This window comes from Nestor notabilis, unplaced genomic scaffold (genome assembly GCF_000696875.1).
Source record: "Nestor notabilis isolate BGI_N333 unplaced genomic scaffold, ASM69687v1 scaffold11767, whole genome shotgun sequence".
Taxonomy (NCBI): domain Eukaryota; kingdom Metazoa; phylum Chordata; class Aves; order Psittaciformes; family Psittacidae; genus Nestor; species Nestor notabilis.
In genome coordinates, this window is record NW_009935207.1 from 44,742 (window position 1) to 63,188 (window position 18,447).

At 37.1% G+C, this 18,447-nt stretch overlaps 1 protein-coding gene across 1 annotated transcript in view; it reads left to right on the top strand.

Annotated features, from left to right (window-relative positions):
• Nucleotides 1–18,447, top strand: part of MYO3A (myosin IIIA) — a gene marked incomplete at its 5' end in the record, with an annotated part of 83,145 nt that overhangs the window by 29,621 nt on the left and 35,077 nt on the right. The window contains 10 exon segments of the mRNA XM_010017732.1: nucleotides 371–470; nucleotides 2,748–2,864; nucleotides 3,975–4,079; nucleotides 4,166–4,249; nucleotides 4,999–5,201; nucleotides 7,431–7,529; nucleotides 7,630–7,744; nucleotides 11,094–11,220; nucleotides 12,225–12,435; nucleotides 14,488–14,635. Of these exon segments, the coding sequence (XP_010016034.1) occupies nucleotides 371–470; nucleotides 2,748–2,864; nucleotides 3,975–4,079; nucleotides 4,166–4,249; nucleotides 4,999–5,201; nucleotides 7,431–7,529; nucleotides 7,630–7,744; nucleotides 11,094–11,220; nucleotides 12,225–12,435; nucleotides 14,488–14,635 (1,309 nt within the window).

Genomic DNA, 18,447 nt, shown 5'->3' on the forward strand with positions numbered 1-18,447 from the left:
ATTTTTCTTTTTGCACGCAAGTGCCAGAGTTTGACTGTTACATGTTTCAAAAATATGTTCTTTTTTCCCCTGTGCTGCATAGCTCCAGTCTTGCAGCTGATATATGGGTGTTACCAAGCAGGGATCTGTACAGTCAAAGATTTCTTCATAGTATCAGCTGTGGGATCAAACCATACATTTTGAGTTGTCAATTACAGGTGCGCTGCACTAAGAAGTTACATCTTGTCCTGTCACTCAAATATTTATGTGTTTGAGTTGAGAACAATGGAAAGCTAGAATTTTTTGGTTGAATTGCCTTCAGGATGGTTACAGATGCAAGATCGGCTCTATGTTTCTTTACATCAGGAAATTGCATGTCTTTCTTTTCTAGATTTGAACGTATTCATACAAAGAAAGGGAACTACAGTAAGTCACTGGTTTCAAACCAGGAAGAAGTAGATGATTTAGCAACCTTGGAGGTACTGGATGAGGTAAGAATCTCCTTTTTCATGTTTTCCTGAAGGAAGGTAATTACATATTAAAACACAATGCTGTGCTGTTGATTTTCAAGTTCAACTATGTCGTCACATTTGTGACAAGTATGTAAGTGTACAATGGCATTTTACCAGTTTATGCCCAATATTTTAGGTTTACCATTTTGCAGGAATAGTTCCTACTCAGAGCTAAAACACCCTTTGCAGTTACAGCCTAAGACTGAGCAGTAGTGTAGCAATATTTGCTTCACAGGGTTTGTATTGCTGGATTTTATTACAGCTAAATATCTAGCCTGCAGTGATGTGCTAACCTGAAATTGGTTCTGGTCCAACAACAAGCACCTTATCCTCTTTTCCTTGAACATATAGAGCTTTCTTAAACTAGCTTACACTCCTAGGCTGGGTTCTCGCTGGCTTTGGTGTGGAGATGCATTGAGATGAATTTATGTCTGCTGGCACTCCAACCTGTCAATTCCTTCTTGTGAACTTTTGACAAAATTACTGATACAAACCTCACTGTTTTGTCAAAGTTTGAAAATTAGTCCACTTGGAGCAGGGTAGCACACATAAGGGAGGGGAGAAATCTGTTGTGTTTATGCTTGAAGCATCAAAGCCAGAAAGAAGAACCAGGCTACAGCACATTATCTGCAGGTCTTAGAGGCCATCAATGGTTGTAAACAAACTGCCATCCTTCCTCTACTGGGCTGTGCATAAACTATAATTCACATTCTCTTATCTCTAAAGCTTCTCTGGTACATTCTATCTTTTTCAGTCCAGAATAGTAAATGTGGCTCAAACTGGTGAATTACATAATGCTGAAAGCCCAGTGTCATGGTTTAAGTCCAGCGAGCGGCTGCATGGTTCCAAGTTGCCGGCTGGGCTTAAACCACGACATCCAAAGAACATCTTCCGTCATCCAAGAGCTTGGTTATAGTAGTTTAATGTCTAGTTAATATTAATAGAGCTAATCCAAACTTCATCTATTGCACAAAGCTGAGATTTCAGCATTTTCTTAGTGTTGGGAGTAGCCATATGCTAGTGAGACTTTTTTATCTTTTACCATGAAGCATATAAGCAATCTGAGTGAAAGAGAAAACACACAAAAAAACAGACGAGCCAGAAGTGTATCTCATTATCTCATCTCTTCAGAAGCTGAGCATTCTCAGGAAGCCTCCACCTGAAGGCATCATTTGACTATGTGATATTTTACTAAATCAAGTCCAGTTTAAAACCTCTTTCACACATGAATGGCAGCTTCTCAAAACTGTCTTCTTTCTTCCATTCAAACTTTTCTTCCAGTTTAGATAGCCCATCAGAAGAGCAAAATAGGAGACCTTCTATCAGGTTCAGAAATAATTGCAAAAGGGCAGAATTTCCCCTAAAAAAAATGTGTTAATGTGAATCTGGTTATGGCCAAAAGCAAAACAGTATTCAAAACCAAAAAGGGAAGAGTTTATAAAGGCAATGGTAAATCAAGATTTTCTCCTTACATTTTTTCCTGTGAACAGATAGATGTGAAGGAGAAATGATTCCTTCTGTAGTCCTCTGCTGCTCATCATTTCATTCCAATGAGAACAGGGCCTGAATATTTTTACATGTACCTCAAAACAGTCTCAAGGCTGGTTTGAATTTCTTCATCCAGCTCTATGTCTTGTTCATATTGGAAACCTAACCAGGCACTTTACATACCGAGCTCTATGCAGAAGAATCTGTGGGAAATTATGTCAAGAAATTGGGTGTGCCACTAATAGATCTTTTTTCTTAGTTCAGGGAGTCTCCAGCAGCAAAGAACAATCACAGCAGAGAGTGGTTGTTAATACAGAAAGGTGCCTGATCGTCCCCATTAATAAGATCCAAACAGTTCAAATCTGTATCTTATCATAAATGAGAGTGATGTTAGAACAGCTGTAATGGCAGTTATGAATTCAAGCATATGGCTCTTGCATGATGAATTACATGAAGCTGTAGTGTTAAAAGTGATGACAGGACTGTATCATGGAAACCTTTGATTAATTGAATTACAGCAGTAGTTATTAGCTCATTTTCATACAGCCATTTGTAAGTATATATTGTTCAAAGTGAGTTTGGATGCAAGAAATTAGGAATGGCAGTGCGTTTGAAAGTGTTACTCACTTTCCATCATGATCAGTTGTATTCCTGACTATTAATACCTTCCCTCTCCATCGTCACTCGTCGTAACTATGTATTTTATACATTTTCCTAATATTGTTTTTTTCCTCATGTGATTCAATGTTCGTATTTTTTCTCCATCAGAACACAGTAACAGAGCAGTTGCAGAAGGGTTATGCCAAGGATCAGATCTACACATATGTTGGGGACATTCTTATTGCTGTCAATCCATTTCGGAACATAGATATTTATTCTTCACAGGTGTGAAAATCTAGGTTTGGTTCTTTTAAACTAGCACTAATTTCCATTAAAGTATGAATATTTGTATTAAGTATAAAGTAAGACCATTCTTGAGATTTACATCAGTTCACTCTGAAAAACAGAATTACCAATACAGTTATTTCTTCACGTTCATGCTGACACACATCTTTATCACATGCTGAATTTCAGCAAAGAAATGAGAAACTCCAAAAAATTTAATTTCTGATATCTTTATAGTATAATGTCTATATCATGTCTGAAGTTCAAACAGCTATATCTGAGCAAGTTGTCCATTTTGATCAATGGATAGCAATAGATTTTTGACATTGTTATTCTTCTAGTAACTTTCAACATTCATTCTTGCATGAGATAAATTGTGCTAAACTTCATGAAATTTGTTGGCTAGAACCCCATGGAGTGTAAAGGTGCTAGCTGCCCATAGCATCTAGTTCAGAAGTAGTATCTGTACACAGAAGTACATTTATTTATTCATGTGAATCTTACCCCTTTCTGTGGGAGGGAGTCTGCTTTCCTTGAAGAACTGTGAATGGCAGAAGGTAGGAGCTGGGGGCACTTGCTCCCAAGAGAGCTGGGGCAGCCATAGCTATTTAATTGCTCAAACAGTTTTTGAAGCAGCCCTGTAAAATTTTAACTTTTGTGAATTTGCCTGCCCATTATACAAAATGTGATGGATATGAGTATCTGGTCATACAACAATTTTGCATTTTACTAGTTATCAGATACTACAGGTACAGAAAAGTTATTAAGTTTCTACATCAATAGCATGCAGAAATACTAAGAGGATGTGAAGTACAAATAAAATTAAATTATAATTTGGTCCTTGATGTCTGGCAGCATAAATTTGCTTCTGATAATTGGAGTTTCATAGCATAATCAGGGCTGACATCATAAAAATTGTGCTTCATTTTTTTTAGCAGTTCTTATAGTACTAAGTACATACAGATTCGTGGTATAGTGAGTGCAGTAACAGCTCACTCAGGAAACTTCACTGTTGGTAACTTCAGCATGCTGTACACTAATCTGAAAATAAAACTAAAATCAAAGTTGTTAAGGGACAGCTGATAATGTTTTCATTTTTCTCACACTTAGCATTCCAAACTGTATATTGGAGCCAAGCGGACTGCCAACCCTCCTCATATTTTTGCTGTTGCTGACATAGGTTATCAGTCCATGGTGACATACAACTCTGACCAGGTATAGATGAAGTTGTCTTAATTATATCCTTTGCTAGGCTGAGATTAGTAGTAAGCTCAGAGTCATGCTCTTGTGTATCTGTGCAGTGTATCGTTATTTCTGGAGAAAGTGGAGCTGGCAAGACACAAAGTGCCCATCTTCTGGTTCTGCCGCCCACTGTCCTGGGCAAGGTATGTTTCAAAAGGAGTACCTCTGTAAGCCTTTACTACCTTTAGGCCTATGGACAGGGCATTGGTAGGGGGGCAAGACTGTAATACATTTTCTAAAGAACTTCTGTGAGGTCAGATTGGAACATGATGCAGATCTATCTACCCCTTCTTCCCTCCTGAACTAGGGTCACTTGGAAGTATGTTGGAGATTCTGCAGTGAGGGCTGTGACTTAGTCTGCCCTTGTTAAACTGAGTGTCTTAAAATCAAATCACCCAAACTGTACTAAATTAAAGTCTCTTCTAGCTTTTCACCTCCTTCCACAACCAGATTGCTGTCAGTGGGACATGGTCATTCTGGGAAATGACCACATAATTTTCTAAATAAAATGGCATTTTTATATGTCCCAGGTGAGATGCAAGTGATCTGATCTATTGGTATGGTGCAATGCAGCAGTAAGCAGTTGCTAACAAGGATCCTAAAAGCAGGCTAGCCTTTTCAGAGTGCTGGGCCACAGAAATTGTTTACTTATGGTGTTGTCACTATCATTATGTGTGTTATCTCTTCCAGCCAGCCCTTAGTTCTGGAGATTACTATATTCTGACAGGTTTCATGATTTAGATACGCCTTTATTTACATATGATTCACATGGGACTGGCTGCCCTGGTGATGTCACACTTCACAATACCAGCTAGAAGAAGAAAGAAACAAGAAAAAATTTGTTATTTGAATGATTACTGATAATTTTAAGCATTATCCTTTTCATGTCCAGGCTAATAACAGGACTCTACAGGAGAAGATCCTCCAGGTGAATAACCTCGTAGAAGCATTTGGGAATGCAGGCACTATCATCAATGATAACTCTAGCAGATTTGGAAAGTATTTGGAAATGAAATTCACCTGTGGTGGCACTGTAGTAGGAGCTCAGATTTCAGAGTATCTCCTTGAAAAATCCAGAGTTGTCCACCAGGCAGTGTAAGTATAAAGACACTTGGCCTAATTTGGGGGTTACAGAAAAATTATATATGACCTAAGATGGGAGCTACAGAGTAGGCCTACAATGCAGGGAACTATTTTGGATCAAAACACAAAGATGAATAAGGTACTGGGATTTTTTCTTATAAGTGATATAGGAATTGCCTATAAATCTGTAAGCCTGCTGAAAACTACTTCTGATTTTTTCACTGCGTCCTGGGTTATTTAAGCCAATCTCATAAAAATGCATATGTGATATATAAAGTGTATCATATTGTGTAAAGAATCAAAAACTTTCTAATAGGTCAGTTTTACATTTCTTTATGGAAGTTTGAGGTATTGTGTTAAGTATATCACTTGGATTTCATTCCTCTACATTTCCTCTAGTATTGTAGCTTTGTTTGCAAAGTGCTCATTTTCCATTTTGGGGCATCTAGTAGGATCTGATTATTAAGGGTTATGGACCAAAAGCAGAACAGACCCATCTCTGTGATGTGTGTATCTCATAATATAAAATGACAGAAAAATTAAATGGCATTTCCAATTAATTTAAATTACTGACATGTATTTTCTATCCTAATACGTAACCAGATAAAAAATATTTTGACAATTCCATTTCTGCCATAATAATAATAGAAAGAACAAAGTTTGAGACAAAGAATGTTGTCAATGATTTAAATTTTTCCCCTTGCTGATCACTTTCTCATTTTTACTCATTTCGTAGTTCTGCATGATCTTGTTGCCTGTTGTAGAGTTGTGACACGAAGAACATCTGAGTATCACTTGGATGCTTCAATAAGCAATTTAAAGTTAGAGGCAATTTTACGAAATGGTGGGGGTTCCCCCAGTTGAACATAAGCAAAGATAGTACTTTTTCAGAATTAAATGAGCTTTTTCCTTAAAATACCACCATTTTCATGAATTTTCATGGGTTTATTCTTTGGATGTCAATTTATATTTAGCCGCATGCTGAGACAGGAAGTCAGCAAAGCATTTACATGCCTCAGATGCTATTTAGGTAGGCGTTTAGATGTCTGAAATCACAAGAAAATGCCACTGAAGTGTTTAGCATGAGAGTCACTCTAAGAGGTTATATTTTGAGGCATAAACTTCCAAGGGTGCCTGAAGCTGTTTGTGCCTGTTCTGCTCTTCTGCAAGAACATGACTCCCAGACTCAAGTGGAGAGCTAGGAATGACTTTTTGCAGAAAGCCCAGTGACTGATTACCCAGAAAATGGGACACTCAAGTTCCAGACCCACTTCAAGCCAAGAGATTTTGAACCTACAGGTTCACCTTTCCAAGAGAGTACACAAAACATCAGGACACTGTGAGGTTTCAGATTGTGCAAAGCATGGCTACGCAACCTTATGGTTAAGGCACTGATGGGGAAGATAATGGATCTGCTCCTGCTCCTTGAATTGATCTTGTTTTCTGCTGCTGACTGTCCACAGTAAAATATAGAAACTAAGCTGCTCTGATCTCGGCACCCCACACACAGAGAGGAGTGCACCGGGCTGTGATCCTGTTTCACAGGAGCATGTAATGGTGCTCCTGAGACACATGCATCAGCTCGTGCAGAAAGGAGTTTGAACACAATTCCTTTTTGCTATTTCATAATGACTGACTTGGCTATCTCAGGGTTCAGTGATGGTAACAAATTTCCACCTAAGCATCCAGTTCTTCCCCATAAAGTACACTGAAACCTTGGATGTGCAATAGAGCTTCTCCCTTGGGTTTCAGCACCTAACTTCTAGGCAAAGCATGCCAAGCCGTAAGGCCTTTTGCTGAATGTCTGCTTCTGTGCTTTCTTGGTTCAGGGCTAAATGACACAGCAAACGTACTGGATTCAGTGAATCAGGAATGTGTAGTTCTGTCATGGTCAGAAGATTTTTTTTAAGTGGCTGGAGGTTGAGCAGCCCATTTAATACAGGTGGGTGAGCAAATTGCAAGATCTCACCAAGAATCTACCAATTGCATCAACAGTAGAGCAGCATTTAGCTGGTTGTAGCACTGAGCAGCCACCCTGGCGGCTTCAGAACAAACACACAGTGGCACACAAAGGGTGTTCACTTCACAGGAATTTATGTAATAAAGCTTCTTTCAGAGTATTCTGTCAGTTTGCATGAGGCTTGCCTATTATTAAAATAACATTTAATAATAGCATGTATGTCATCAGTAAATGTAGCACAGTTACATTACTAAACCAGTTTGGTGTTTCTCTTGTTTCAGAGGAGAGAAAAATTTCCATATTTTTTATTATATTTATGCTGGTCTGGCAGAAAAGAAAAAACTGGCACATTATAAACTGCCTGAACATAGACCTCCCAGGTAATGCACTTTATTTTTACATAAACTGATTGCTAAGAAATGCAGTGTTGAAATCCCAAGCTCATTTATATTCTAACTCTGTATCCATCAACTCTTTCAGATATCTGCAAAACGATCATTTCAGAATAGTACAAGATTTCATGAACAATAGCTTTTATAAGTCACAGTTTGAATTAATTGAACAGTGCTTCAAAGTCATAGGTTTTACACTGGAGGTGAGTGATGATAACCCCTTTTTTGGGTGAACTTTCATGGCTAGCTTAATCAGGAAAAACTTACATAAAGCATTCAAATAATCTCCCTTGTTGTTTTCTTCCTTTAGCAATGGTATGTTTGTTGCTTAGGACATTGCACGGTCAACTTACTGTTATACTACTGCATTTAAATTTTTAAGGTTTCAAGGCATTGATAATCTAATAAAATGGTATTAGTCAACAAGACTTTGAAAACAGTGAACACAGCACAGCTAAGTAAATGAGGAAAAAAAGGCTTTTCCAAATTAAATACATAGAAAATGATGCTGTAACTATTTATTAGCCTATAATTTTAGGCCTGTGAATATGAGTCTCATCTCTGTTTTAAGATGAAGTCCATGGTGTGAGTTCTAAGAATTCATTGAATTGATCTGAGTTTTGATGAACTCAATACATTTTCACAACTCCAGGGGTAAAGTTGAATGAAGTTTTTACATCCCTTTGGAATGAATCTCATCACTAAACATTAACTGAACCCATTCATTCTTTATTATCTCACATCATTGCTCTGCTGGCCATTAAAGCCCTCTCCTCAGGCTGTCTTTGGTATAATTAAAATAAAAAGAGCCTCTGGATTTACAAAGTAGAATGCAAGGGAAGGAAACCCCATCCTGCACCCTAGTTCTCTCTTAGGAGAAGTGATGCATCACAGCTGTAGTTTACTGCTGACTTTATCACAAATGACAGTAGGGGTATGATCTGTGAAAAACAGCACTAGTGCTGTAGAACGGATGCATGTTTTAATTTCTTTGACAAAACTGCGTGTTGTAAGGACCTTTTCACAGAAAATTACTCCAGTAGAATATTTCTGCCTTCCCTCAATGTAAATATTTGAGTAGCTAGCATAACAGATTTATTCATCTATTCTGTTCCTTCATACTCATTGTGCATTAAGTTGTAGTAGCAGTGGCGTTCAGTCTCTTTCTCCTTTACATAGTTATTCACAACTGCACTTAATAATTTCACACCTGTACTATCACATCATTTCATATCTGTGCTTTCACATTTCCAGAAGCAGCATCCAGAAGGATGCACAGTTCAGCACTGATAGCAGTTTTGTCACAGCACTGGAGACCTTGATAGATCTTAATTTATACCATGAAAAGCAGCAAGTCTGGTTTTGTTCCCAGCTCTTTTGTTCACTTGGATGGATGGAAACAATAACCTTGACCATCCAAAAGAGACCTTCCTATGTATTGAAGATCCAGTTAGAACTAGGTCAGTCGCTGCATTGTGCAGTTCTAGCATGGATCTTTACTTGATTAACTCAGCAAGCCACCGTGAGCTGAATCTGTAAAGAATTATGTACCTTTAAAACGCCCCCAGTTTCAGAAGCAAGTTGAGTACCACAGGCAATCTAACTGTGGTTACATGTGAGCCCCATCCGTCTTAGCCTGTCTTACATTCTCCACAGGGTGAATTAGCCTGTCTGATGTTGTGTTTGCAAGACTGGAGGAACAGAGAAGTCATCTTTACCCAATGAGATTCTGATGTAGGGTACATGTGCAGAGACAATTTATTTTCAGTGAGAAAAAGATACCTCAAGACAATGATTTCCTTCTCTAAGTTCACTGTTTACTAATGCAGCCTTCAGTTTAGACATTCATGTCAGTGCACAGAGGAGGTTCAGTATAAGCATGTTCCATGTTTTATTAGCAGAAAACCTTGGACAGAATATCTTTTCCACTCCAATTAAAACTGAGACCTAAACAAGGCTTGATTTCTTTGAAAAACTTTTTAACTGACTGGCAGGCTTTAATAGTAACTAATGTCAGTTCTCCCTGTCTTAAAATCACACTGGTTTGTTTCAGGCTGCATGGCAAAATTAATAGGAAAGGACTGCCTGAGGTGAACAATAATCACACTGTATGAGACAGATCAGGCCAGATTTCAAATACACTCTGGAAAAAGGCACAAAAATGTCAGCAGCTATACACACTGCACAGCATAATGGCAGAAGTTTAGCTATCCATTTCTTTGTCTCATCTATGTCCCTAAGCTTAAAATGAAAATGATTGCTTAAAACCTAGATAAACTGCATGACAATTATCCTAAGCATAATGTTTTGAAGTGAGCTTATCTAGTTTGTCTTGCTGTCACAGGAATAATTAATTTATTAACTGCTAGATTAACTTCTGAAAGTGTTGAAAACAAGCTCAAGTATTCTAGAGCAATTAAGGATTTTATCAGAGTAAATGATGCCTGTCAGGGTACCAGCAAACTATTGAATATAAGGGATAAAATGCTGTGAAAAGTCCATCAAAAAAAAAAAAAAAAATCAAATTTTTAAAAACTGCTTCATATAAAAGTACTATAAAACTTATAAACCTGCTATTTATAAAATATGCTATTAATGCATGCCTCAAAATATATAGTGTCAGAGATTCTTAATAGCTTCAGATAGCTTAAAACTGAGCCTACTTTACAGGAACAGCTCAGCATCTCTGAGTAGAAAATACTCAAGAGATCATCAAGTATACTGATAAATGCTCGCAGTTCAGATGAAAATTCACGGTTCAAATCTAAGTCAAACCTGCAGTGAAAGCATTGTTTCATTATTTGCAAATCTGGTTTTATTTGTCATACATAAGTACTTAAAATTATTTCCTGTATGTTTTACTTCACTGTCCAGATTAATATTAGTCTATTTTCAAGGCAAAATCCTTCTTCAGAACCCTCTAAATCATTTGAAATTTAAATATGTTTAAGTAAAGTCCATACTGAAGTTCTTTGGTGAGTACACAGTTCCTAAATGACATTTTGAAGGGTAAAGTGCTTAGCCAAATCAGGGATATGAGGTCTCACTCTTCTCCCAGTGAAACTTTTTCTGATTATGTCAGTGGGAGCCATTGCAGACCTATTTTTGTGGGTACCTTTGTTTCCATGATCCAAGAAACATGCAGAATTTGTTATGTTTTTGTTGATTCAGGTATAACATTCTTAGACATGGTTGTGCCTGCAGACACAGTGAAGGGCTGATATACATAACCTCTGAATTCTTTCTGTGTAAAAGGATTGTGTTCACCACTGTTTTGTGCTTCCCCTACTCTGTGTCAATCCTGTCCTGTTGACAAGTGTGAAAGAGAGATTAGGCTATAGTTTGCCTTGCCCTCTTTGGGTGTCTTAACACTTGAAAGACTATGCTGAGTACAGAACAGGCAAAGAAATACATCTGCTGAGAAAGTATTCCTTAAAGTAGAGGGCATGCAGCAGACAACAGGAAGAACGCATACACATGCCCATCACACATACCAAAGTGATACACCTATCTGGCTATTAAGTAGTGCATCTTTTTTAATATACTTTTCAGGAACTTGGAAGTGTGTACAGCATCCTGGCTGCCATTTTAAATGTGGGTAACATTGAATTCTCTGCAGTAGTATCAGAACATATGATTGACAAGAGTAATATTTCCAATCCAGTAGCCCTTGAGAATTGTGAGTATTTTTTCTTGATTTAAGATTATTTCCCTTTGCTTTTGATAGCAAATTTATTTTCTTGCAATCAAGTTATCAGTGAAAACTGTATTCATATGGAAATTTTGCAAGAATAATTAAATGCTGAAGATAGATAATTCCAAGACCACATGACTGCAAATACAAAAAGAAAAAATTTCCCATGTTATGCACCTTATTTGACTAACCAGTTCACTGGCATTCAGGAAACATGACAAATACTGCAAATGCCTGAAAATAAAATCTTTAGAATTTTTCCAAGGTTATTTGAACATTTGATGTAGAACCTCATTAACAAGTTGAATAGTTTTTTCCCAGTTTTTTTCCCAGTTTCTTTCTCACATTACTCATTACTTGTTCTTCACATGTGTCTGTTGAAATACCGCTCACTAATTGTTTGAAAGGGATACCTTACCTTACAGGCTGCCAGGAGGCAGAGGAAGGAAAGGGTCAAAGATTCTCAAGAAAGTTGCTACTGCTTCTCAGTGATTACAGGTGGGGAGGTAACAGTCTTCACACTATCTTCTTACACATTTTCCTGCCATAGGCAGAAGAATATTGTGGAAATGGGAAAGAAGTACCCCTTTTCTGGCTCTAAAGGAGAGCAGCAGTGGCATATATGGATACACTGTAACTGAGAGGGATATTCACACCTCATAGCATATATATTCTTGATATAGTCACCTAGACTCCCTAGCATTTCTCTGTAGAAAGTTTGGAGAAATAGCCTTCTTGGTAAAGCATTTTAGAACCTAAAGGCTTCTGCTTTGAATCACTTACTCATTGACTGCTATGGAAGCTAGGAAGGTTGGTGAATAAATTAGATACTGACACTTGTTTGGCATGAACATCCTCATTAGTCATAGTTCAAGACTTTGATTTGACCCTTACTTATCATACATTGAACTTGAAGCTTTGATTGCAAAAATGCACATCTTGCCTTCAAAAATCTGCTTCTGAGCTATGCCTGTGACCTTCCTTTCTAGGTGCCTCCTTGCTGTGTATTCAGGCAGATGAACTGCAAGAGGCCCTCACCTCTCACTGTGTAGTGACTCGAGGAGAAACAATTATTCGTCCCAACACTGTGGAAAAAGCCACTGATGTCAGAGATGCCATGGCCAAAGCACTGTATGGGCGCCTCTTTAGCTGGATAGTCAATCGCATCAATACTTTACTCAAACCTGACAAACATCTGAGGTAAAAAAAGCTTTCCAAGAATAGAGATTTTTTGTGGGAATAATATCATCTGCACTAGAGCATTTAGTATTGTCATCCACTTGATCTCTACTACCTTTTTGTTTATGATACCACCATGTTAAAGAAAAAAAAAAGTTTTTGCTATGCAGACAATGTAGTGAAAATAGAGTAGATGTGGCTAGCACAGGCATCTGGTGTTCTCCTGCTTGACTTTTACACATTTAACCCTTCATAAATGACATACTAACTTTTTCATTTATACTTTTTCGGGGTCAACTTTTGACATTCACCTGTTGATTACATAGGTGAAATTCTGCTCTTATTTGCGTGATGCCATTGCTTCTGTTGCTGTTATGAGTGTGGTTTCATATGTGTGTGAGAGTAGTTTCCAAACACATTTACTGAGGTTAATGTCCATTCTATACCCTTACAAGCTGACATTTTAAACACAGAGACAAGAAAGATGTTGGGAATGAGAATAGAACACATTTTGCAGATTAATCAAAAAAGAAATTATGTGGCTTGCATTGGAGATCCTATAGGTCAAAGCCCTCTGTGGCTGCTAGTAGCAGTGTAAATGGGCAAACTTACAACTACCTGAAGAGGACTATCGATAATAAATAGCTTTGCTTTGAAAATCTGGATTTCCTGGATTTCTTTTTTTTTTTTTTTTAACATGAGAGGAAAGCCAAAGCTGCAGTCCTAAAATTTGTCTAAACTTTCTGGTTACAGCAGAGCAGCAATAAACAAAACTTTAATCAGTAAGTAATAGGATAAAATTCATTCCTGTGTGTCTCTGTCACGTGCCTATTACAGAGCTTTTTTCAATTGAATACTTACTATGCTGATGAGGAGGAAGAAGATTTGACCTGACACAGTCACTATACAAAAAAAAAAAACCAACAAAAAACCCACCACAAAAAACCAAACCACCCAGAAATCTGCTTTGGTTTTGTGGTATTAAAATAATTTGCATTTGCTATTTTTATATAATTAGCTCTGAGAAGGAGCAAGACAGACGAATGTCAGCAGTTTATTCACCAAAAATGTAATTTCAAAACAGATAAAATAGTAACCAAATTCAGGTCAAAATCATCAAATATCTTTGATCCCTCAACAATGAAGCACTTCCATTTTTGAGATGGACTTCACAAGGAGGTTCAACTGCTAATCATGAGTATCTTGAGGATGGTTTTTCATATCTAATTTCCTAAATTTTTTACTTAAAAAAATAATAGAATTCTGCTTACAGATAGCCCCTCAAATAGGTTTTATACATAGACTGTGATTTATTATTTAAATTTAGCTAGGGAAAAAACACTAATGTCAGCTTCGGTTTTATATAAAATTATATCTTCTTCATTTTTTTGTGTTAGGAAATAAATACAAAATTAGTGCTTTTTTCCATTCGCAGAAATGAGCACATATCTCTCAGAATACTTCAGCTAAAATTTCAAACTGATGTTTTTACTAATAGTACTTCTCTGGAACTTAATTGGTAATTTAAATTCATATTGCACTCCAGTACTTAAAGTAGTTATATAGATGCATAAAAGGTCTAGCCATTCATGGTTTTTACTTTTAATGTTGAAATAAGCGTGTTTAATTGTTGTGAATAAATAGTAGGGAGAAATAATATTTCATGACAGCAATCTTTAATTTCAAAGATGCTGGTAAGTAAAGCCTCTTATTACAGGAGAAAAAAAAAGGACTGAATGTTGTTTCTGTACCATAGTCAGCTTTTTACAATAGAATAATAACTAGAAAATGTTAGTTTAAAAGTAAAATTGTGCATCTTCTATACACTTATCAGCTGATTCAGATGTGATTCAGTGTGTCTGGTCTACAAATACAGTTATCTTTCAGCTGATGTGCATTTATTGCATTTCAAACAAAAATTGATTATTACTTTAAGAAATATCTGTTCTAGCAAAAATTATTCTGTTTAACTGGCTTACAGATTTGTACCATTATTTCCTTTTATGAAATACTAAAGAAGCTGGTCAATGTAAAATAAAAATAAAACAAAGAAAGTTTATTTAATCTTTGCAGTGGAAACGATGATGGTTTGAACATTGGAATTCTTGATATCTTTGGCTTTGAGAATTTCAAAAAAAATTCTTTTGAACAACTCTGTATCAACATTGCCAATGAACAAATTCAGTTCTACTTCAATCAACATGTCTTTGCCTGGGAGCAGGTATGTGTTGATAGTTTGATAAGGCTTTAATACTGCTGAACATATAAAACCTTGCTTAAGAAACTACATCATTCCTTCTCCATAATAGATTGTAAATTGCAGATTATAATAATTTTTCTGAGTATGTATTCTGTGAAGCAGTGCTTGCTATTTGCAAGTAAAATGCCTACATAAACTGCATTAAAATTGAAATTTACAGTATCTAAGCAACATAACACAGTGATATCCAACTTGAGGCAAATGTAATGTTATTTTCTTGAGGAATAACATGAGTGATGTAACGTATGATTCGACAGTAAAAAAATACATGAGTGGTAATATAATTTTTGAAGTGCAGTGTTCATAATAGCTTGCTAACAAGCTTAATGAACACTGAAATTCCATTATCAAAAAAACTAAATCTCGCAATTATCTTGTTCTTATTCAGGAACTAGATCATCAGAACTAAATAATGGTGGATTTCATGTAAATAATTTGATGTAAAACAGAGAAAAGGAACAAAGTTGTAATTATAAAAGTTTATGAAATTCAAGAGGATAGTGAAATACCTCAGAAAAGATAATCTTAGCTTTGTAAATAGTTCCATGAGAATTAAATTAACCATTTTTAAATCATTATTCAATATTGTTATTTGAAGAAATAGCATGTCCAGGGGAAAAAAAAACAACAACATAATCTTGCTGAAAATAGAAATATTCTAGAATTCTGAGCTGAACAGTCAACATTCGAACTTTCTCTGATTTATTGAAATTATTGGAAGTTTTGATACATAGGTGAAAATATTAATTCTAATTATGAATTTAATTATTAGTAGAAAAGGAGTATGTTGTCAGTGTTGACCACTGTGTGTTTTAAGGGCGAGTCAGATACAACTTTGGAATATTTCTATATATGGAGGTGTGCACGTGCATGTGTCAGTCTAGAGGTGTATACATCTGTGTGTAAAATTAAGATTTTTTTTGTATAGATCAGTGTTTTATTCTGTTTCCAATTATTTCAGGAAATGCTGTCTTGCAGTCTTATATCTTGTAATTATTTTTATAGATTTATATGGAAGACTCTCAGTCACGCTTATTTCCTTCTCATTAATACCATCTAAAAGTCAGAGAGAAATTAGCCTGAACTACTATAATTACTTAGATGTGTTCCTTCCAAAGTGCATAAATTCACACAAAAAGAGCAGCTGGCTACTGCTTTTTCTAACTGGATAATGGAAATAGCACAGACTGCAGCACTTTTATTCCTGTCAAATCCAGGCACTGACCAGGTCCCATGTCAACTTCGCCCAAATGTTCCCTAACTTGATCCTCCCCCATGGAGGGTAAGTCTTCCTTGCTCCAGACTTTCCCTCTTGTCTCAGGGACCTGGGATTATCAGTCAAGACCAAAGCAAAGAAGGCACTGAGTATCACAGAATTACAGAATGGTTTGGGTTGGAGAGAACCTCAAGATCATCTAGTTCCAACCCCACTGCCATGGGCTGGGACACCTCACCCTAGACCACATTGCCCAAGGCTCTGTCCAACCTGGCCTTGGACACCGCCAGGGATGGACCATTTACCACTTCTTTGGACAACCTGTTTCAGTACCTCACCACCCTCACAGTAAAGAACTTCTTCCTTATATCTAACCTGAACTCCCCCTGTTTTAGTTTAAACCCAATACCCCTTGTCCTGTCACTACAGTCCCTGATGAAGAGTCCCGCTTCAACATCCTTGTAGGCCTCCTTCAGATATTGGAAGGCTGCTATGAGGTCTTCATGCAGCTTTCTCTTTTCCATGTCATCCGTGCATTCAGCAACAAGCACACTATTTCCCTAGTTGCCTTTTTGCAGGTGATGGACTTGGCTTGGCTTTCCTAACCCTATCCCTGTACTCCCAAATGTTGTCTTAATATTCCTTCTCTTTTTTAATGTGACTATCATCCTGTTCTGCCTTTATTTGTTTCTAGATATCCTAATAGAGGATATTTTGGCCAGACCTATACTGATGCAGAAGTTTGTGATGTCACCATCTACTAGGAACAGTTTACACTCCTGCATATGCTCTGCTGCAGAGAACTCAGTGGTTATTTTGCTGCTGAGCAGATGAGGGAAAAAATGAACTTATGATTTTGACAACAAAGACTTTACCCCTTTCTCCCTGTAGGAAATTAGTATTACAGTTACAGACATTATGGAAGGGGAAGATGATCTTTGGGGAAGATGATCTTTGAAGAAGATGATCTGACATATTTCAGTTTTGGCCACTCCTGCTCATTCTCTCATAGATTACCTTGACTCACACCCACATAGAAAGCACTAGGACGTGTGTGTTCAGGTGGTCTGCCCAGGACCATCTGTGAGTGAGACAGAGAATAAAGGACACCAGCTTGGAGGTCTTCATCATGTCTCTTAGGTTCTTGCTGTTATAGTTTTTGGGCAGATCTTTTACATCTTTTAGCAATCATGTTACAAGGTGGTTCTTTGCCTCAGAACCTTGTTCACGTTAGCCTCTGTAATTTTTAGGCAAGGTCATTATCTGGTTTTACTTGTTTGGAATATACACATCTTTATGCCTACTGTCTGTTTCCTTGGTAGGTTTGTAGGAAAAGGAAAGATGTTATGTGATATGCTGTAACCTTGCAGCCATCCTCTTGTTGCCAGATTTAGAGGGTGTTCCACTCACTGGCTGGCTGCACTGTTCTTATGTAAGTGAGGACCTTCTGGTCTTGAGGTAAACAATACTTTCTTCAATTTATTGCTGTGTACAAATGTTCGTCGTTGAAATCATAGGCCATTTTTCTAAGACTCTTTCTTCTGGTGCTTACATGCACATTTCCATTCATACTTCATTTATACTAGTCCTAATATCTCCTTTTACAAATGTCCACATCCTGCCTGTAAACCAACTGAGTAAGATGTCTAATTTACATGATACTGCTTCACCAGACTATATCAATCTTCATTATATTATCCTGTAGCAGTCTCCAAAGACACTACTGCAGCAGTGCAGAATGAGCTATGTAGATTAACTTCATGCAAGTGTGGGTGTAAATCACCCCATTTCAGCCAGGAAATGACAAATGCCTTATTCTCCATTACAACTCAATGGCATGGGCTTATATCTCCCCACAGCCCTGCACAATGCCAGACAGACATGTTGGTGTGCTCTGTGCAGTCTCAGAAATCTCTAACATGACACTACATTGCCCCTGTAGATCTACCCAAGGAAGACTGCAGAATTCAGTTTCTTTCACACTTCCCTCAAGCAAAGTAAAACTTATAGGTACACTATTTCTTCTTTTTTTCCCCTGTTTTAGCCTGTTCAATTCCATACCACGTACAATTAGATGAAATTTGACATATCTATTGGGAAGTCAAGTCCTAAATCTGTTGATGATAGCCTAGTTCTCAATTAACCCGTGTCAACCTAATGAGTGATTATATAACAAAGAGAAGGTGAATAGTTTCTTGGCAACATGATCCAAATAGTAAATGAACTCATAAGGCTGAATTGTACTTTCAGTGTTGCAGGTGATGATACGTTTTTAGCAGTCAGTGGTTTGTTTTGTGTATTTAAATCTGAGAAATGTTCACAGTTTTGCTTTCCACGGAAGTGTGACCTACAAAAATAGGGCCTCAGAAGTGATAGGAATAGTAGTAAGGAACAGTGGTACTATCGCCACCAGTGGCTCTGGGTGTCTGCATACCAACGTGGAGAACTCAGATTAAGGGAATTTATTCTTTATTGTTGACTTAATCTTTGCATCAAAGAATAAAGGCTTCTAGGCCTGAATGCAATCTTCTTTCACTACTTTAACAGAACGGCTGAG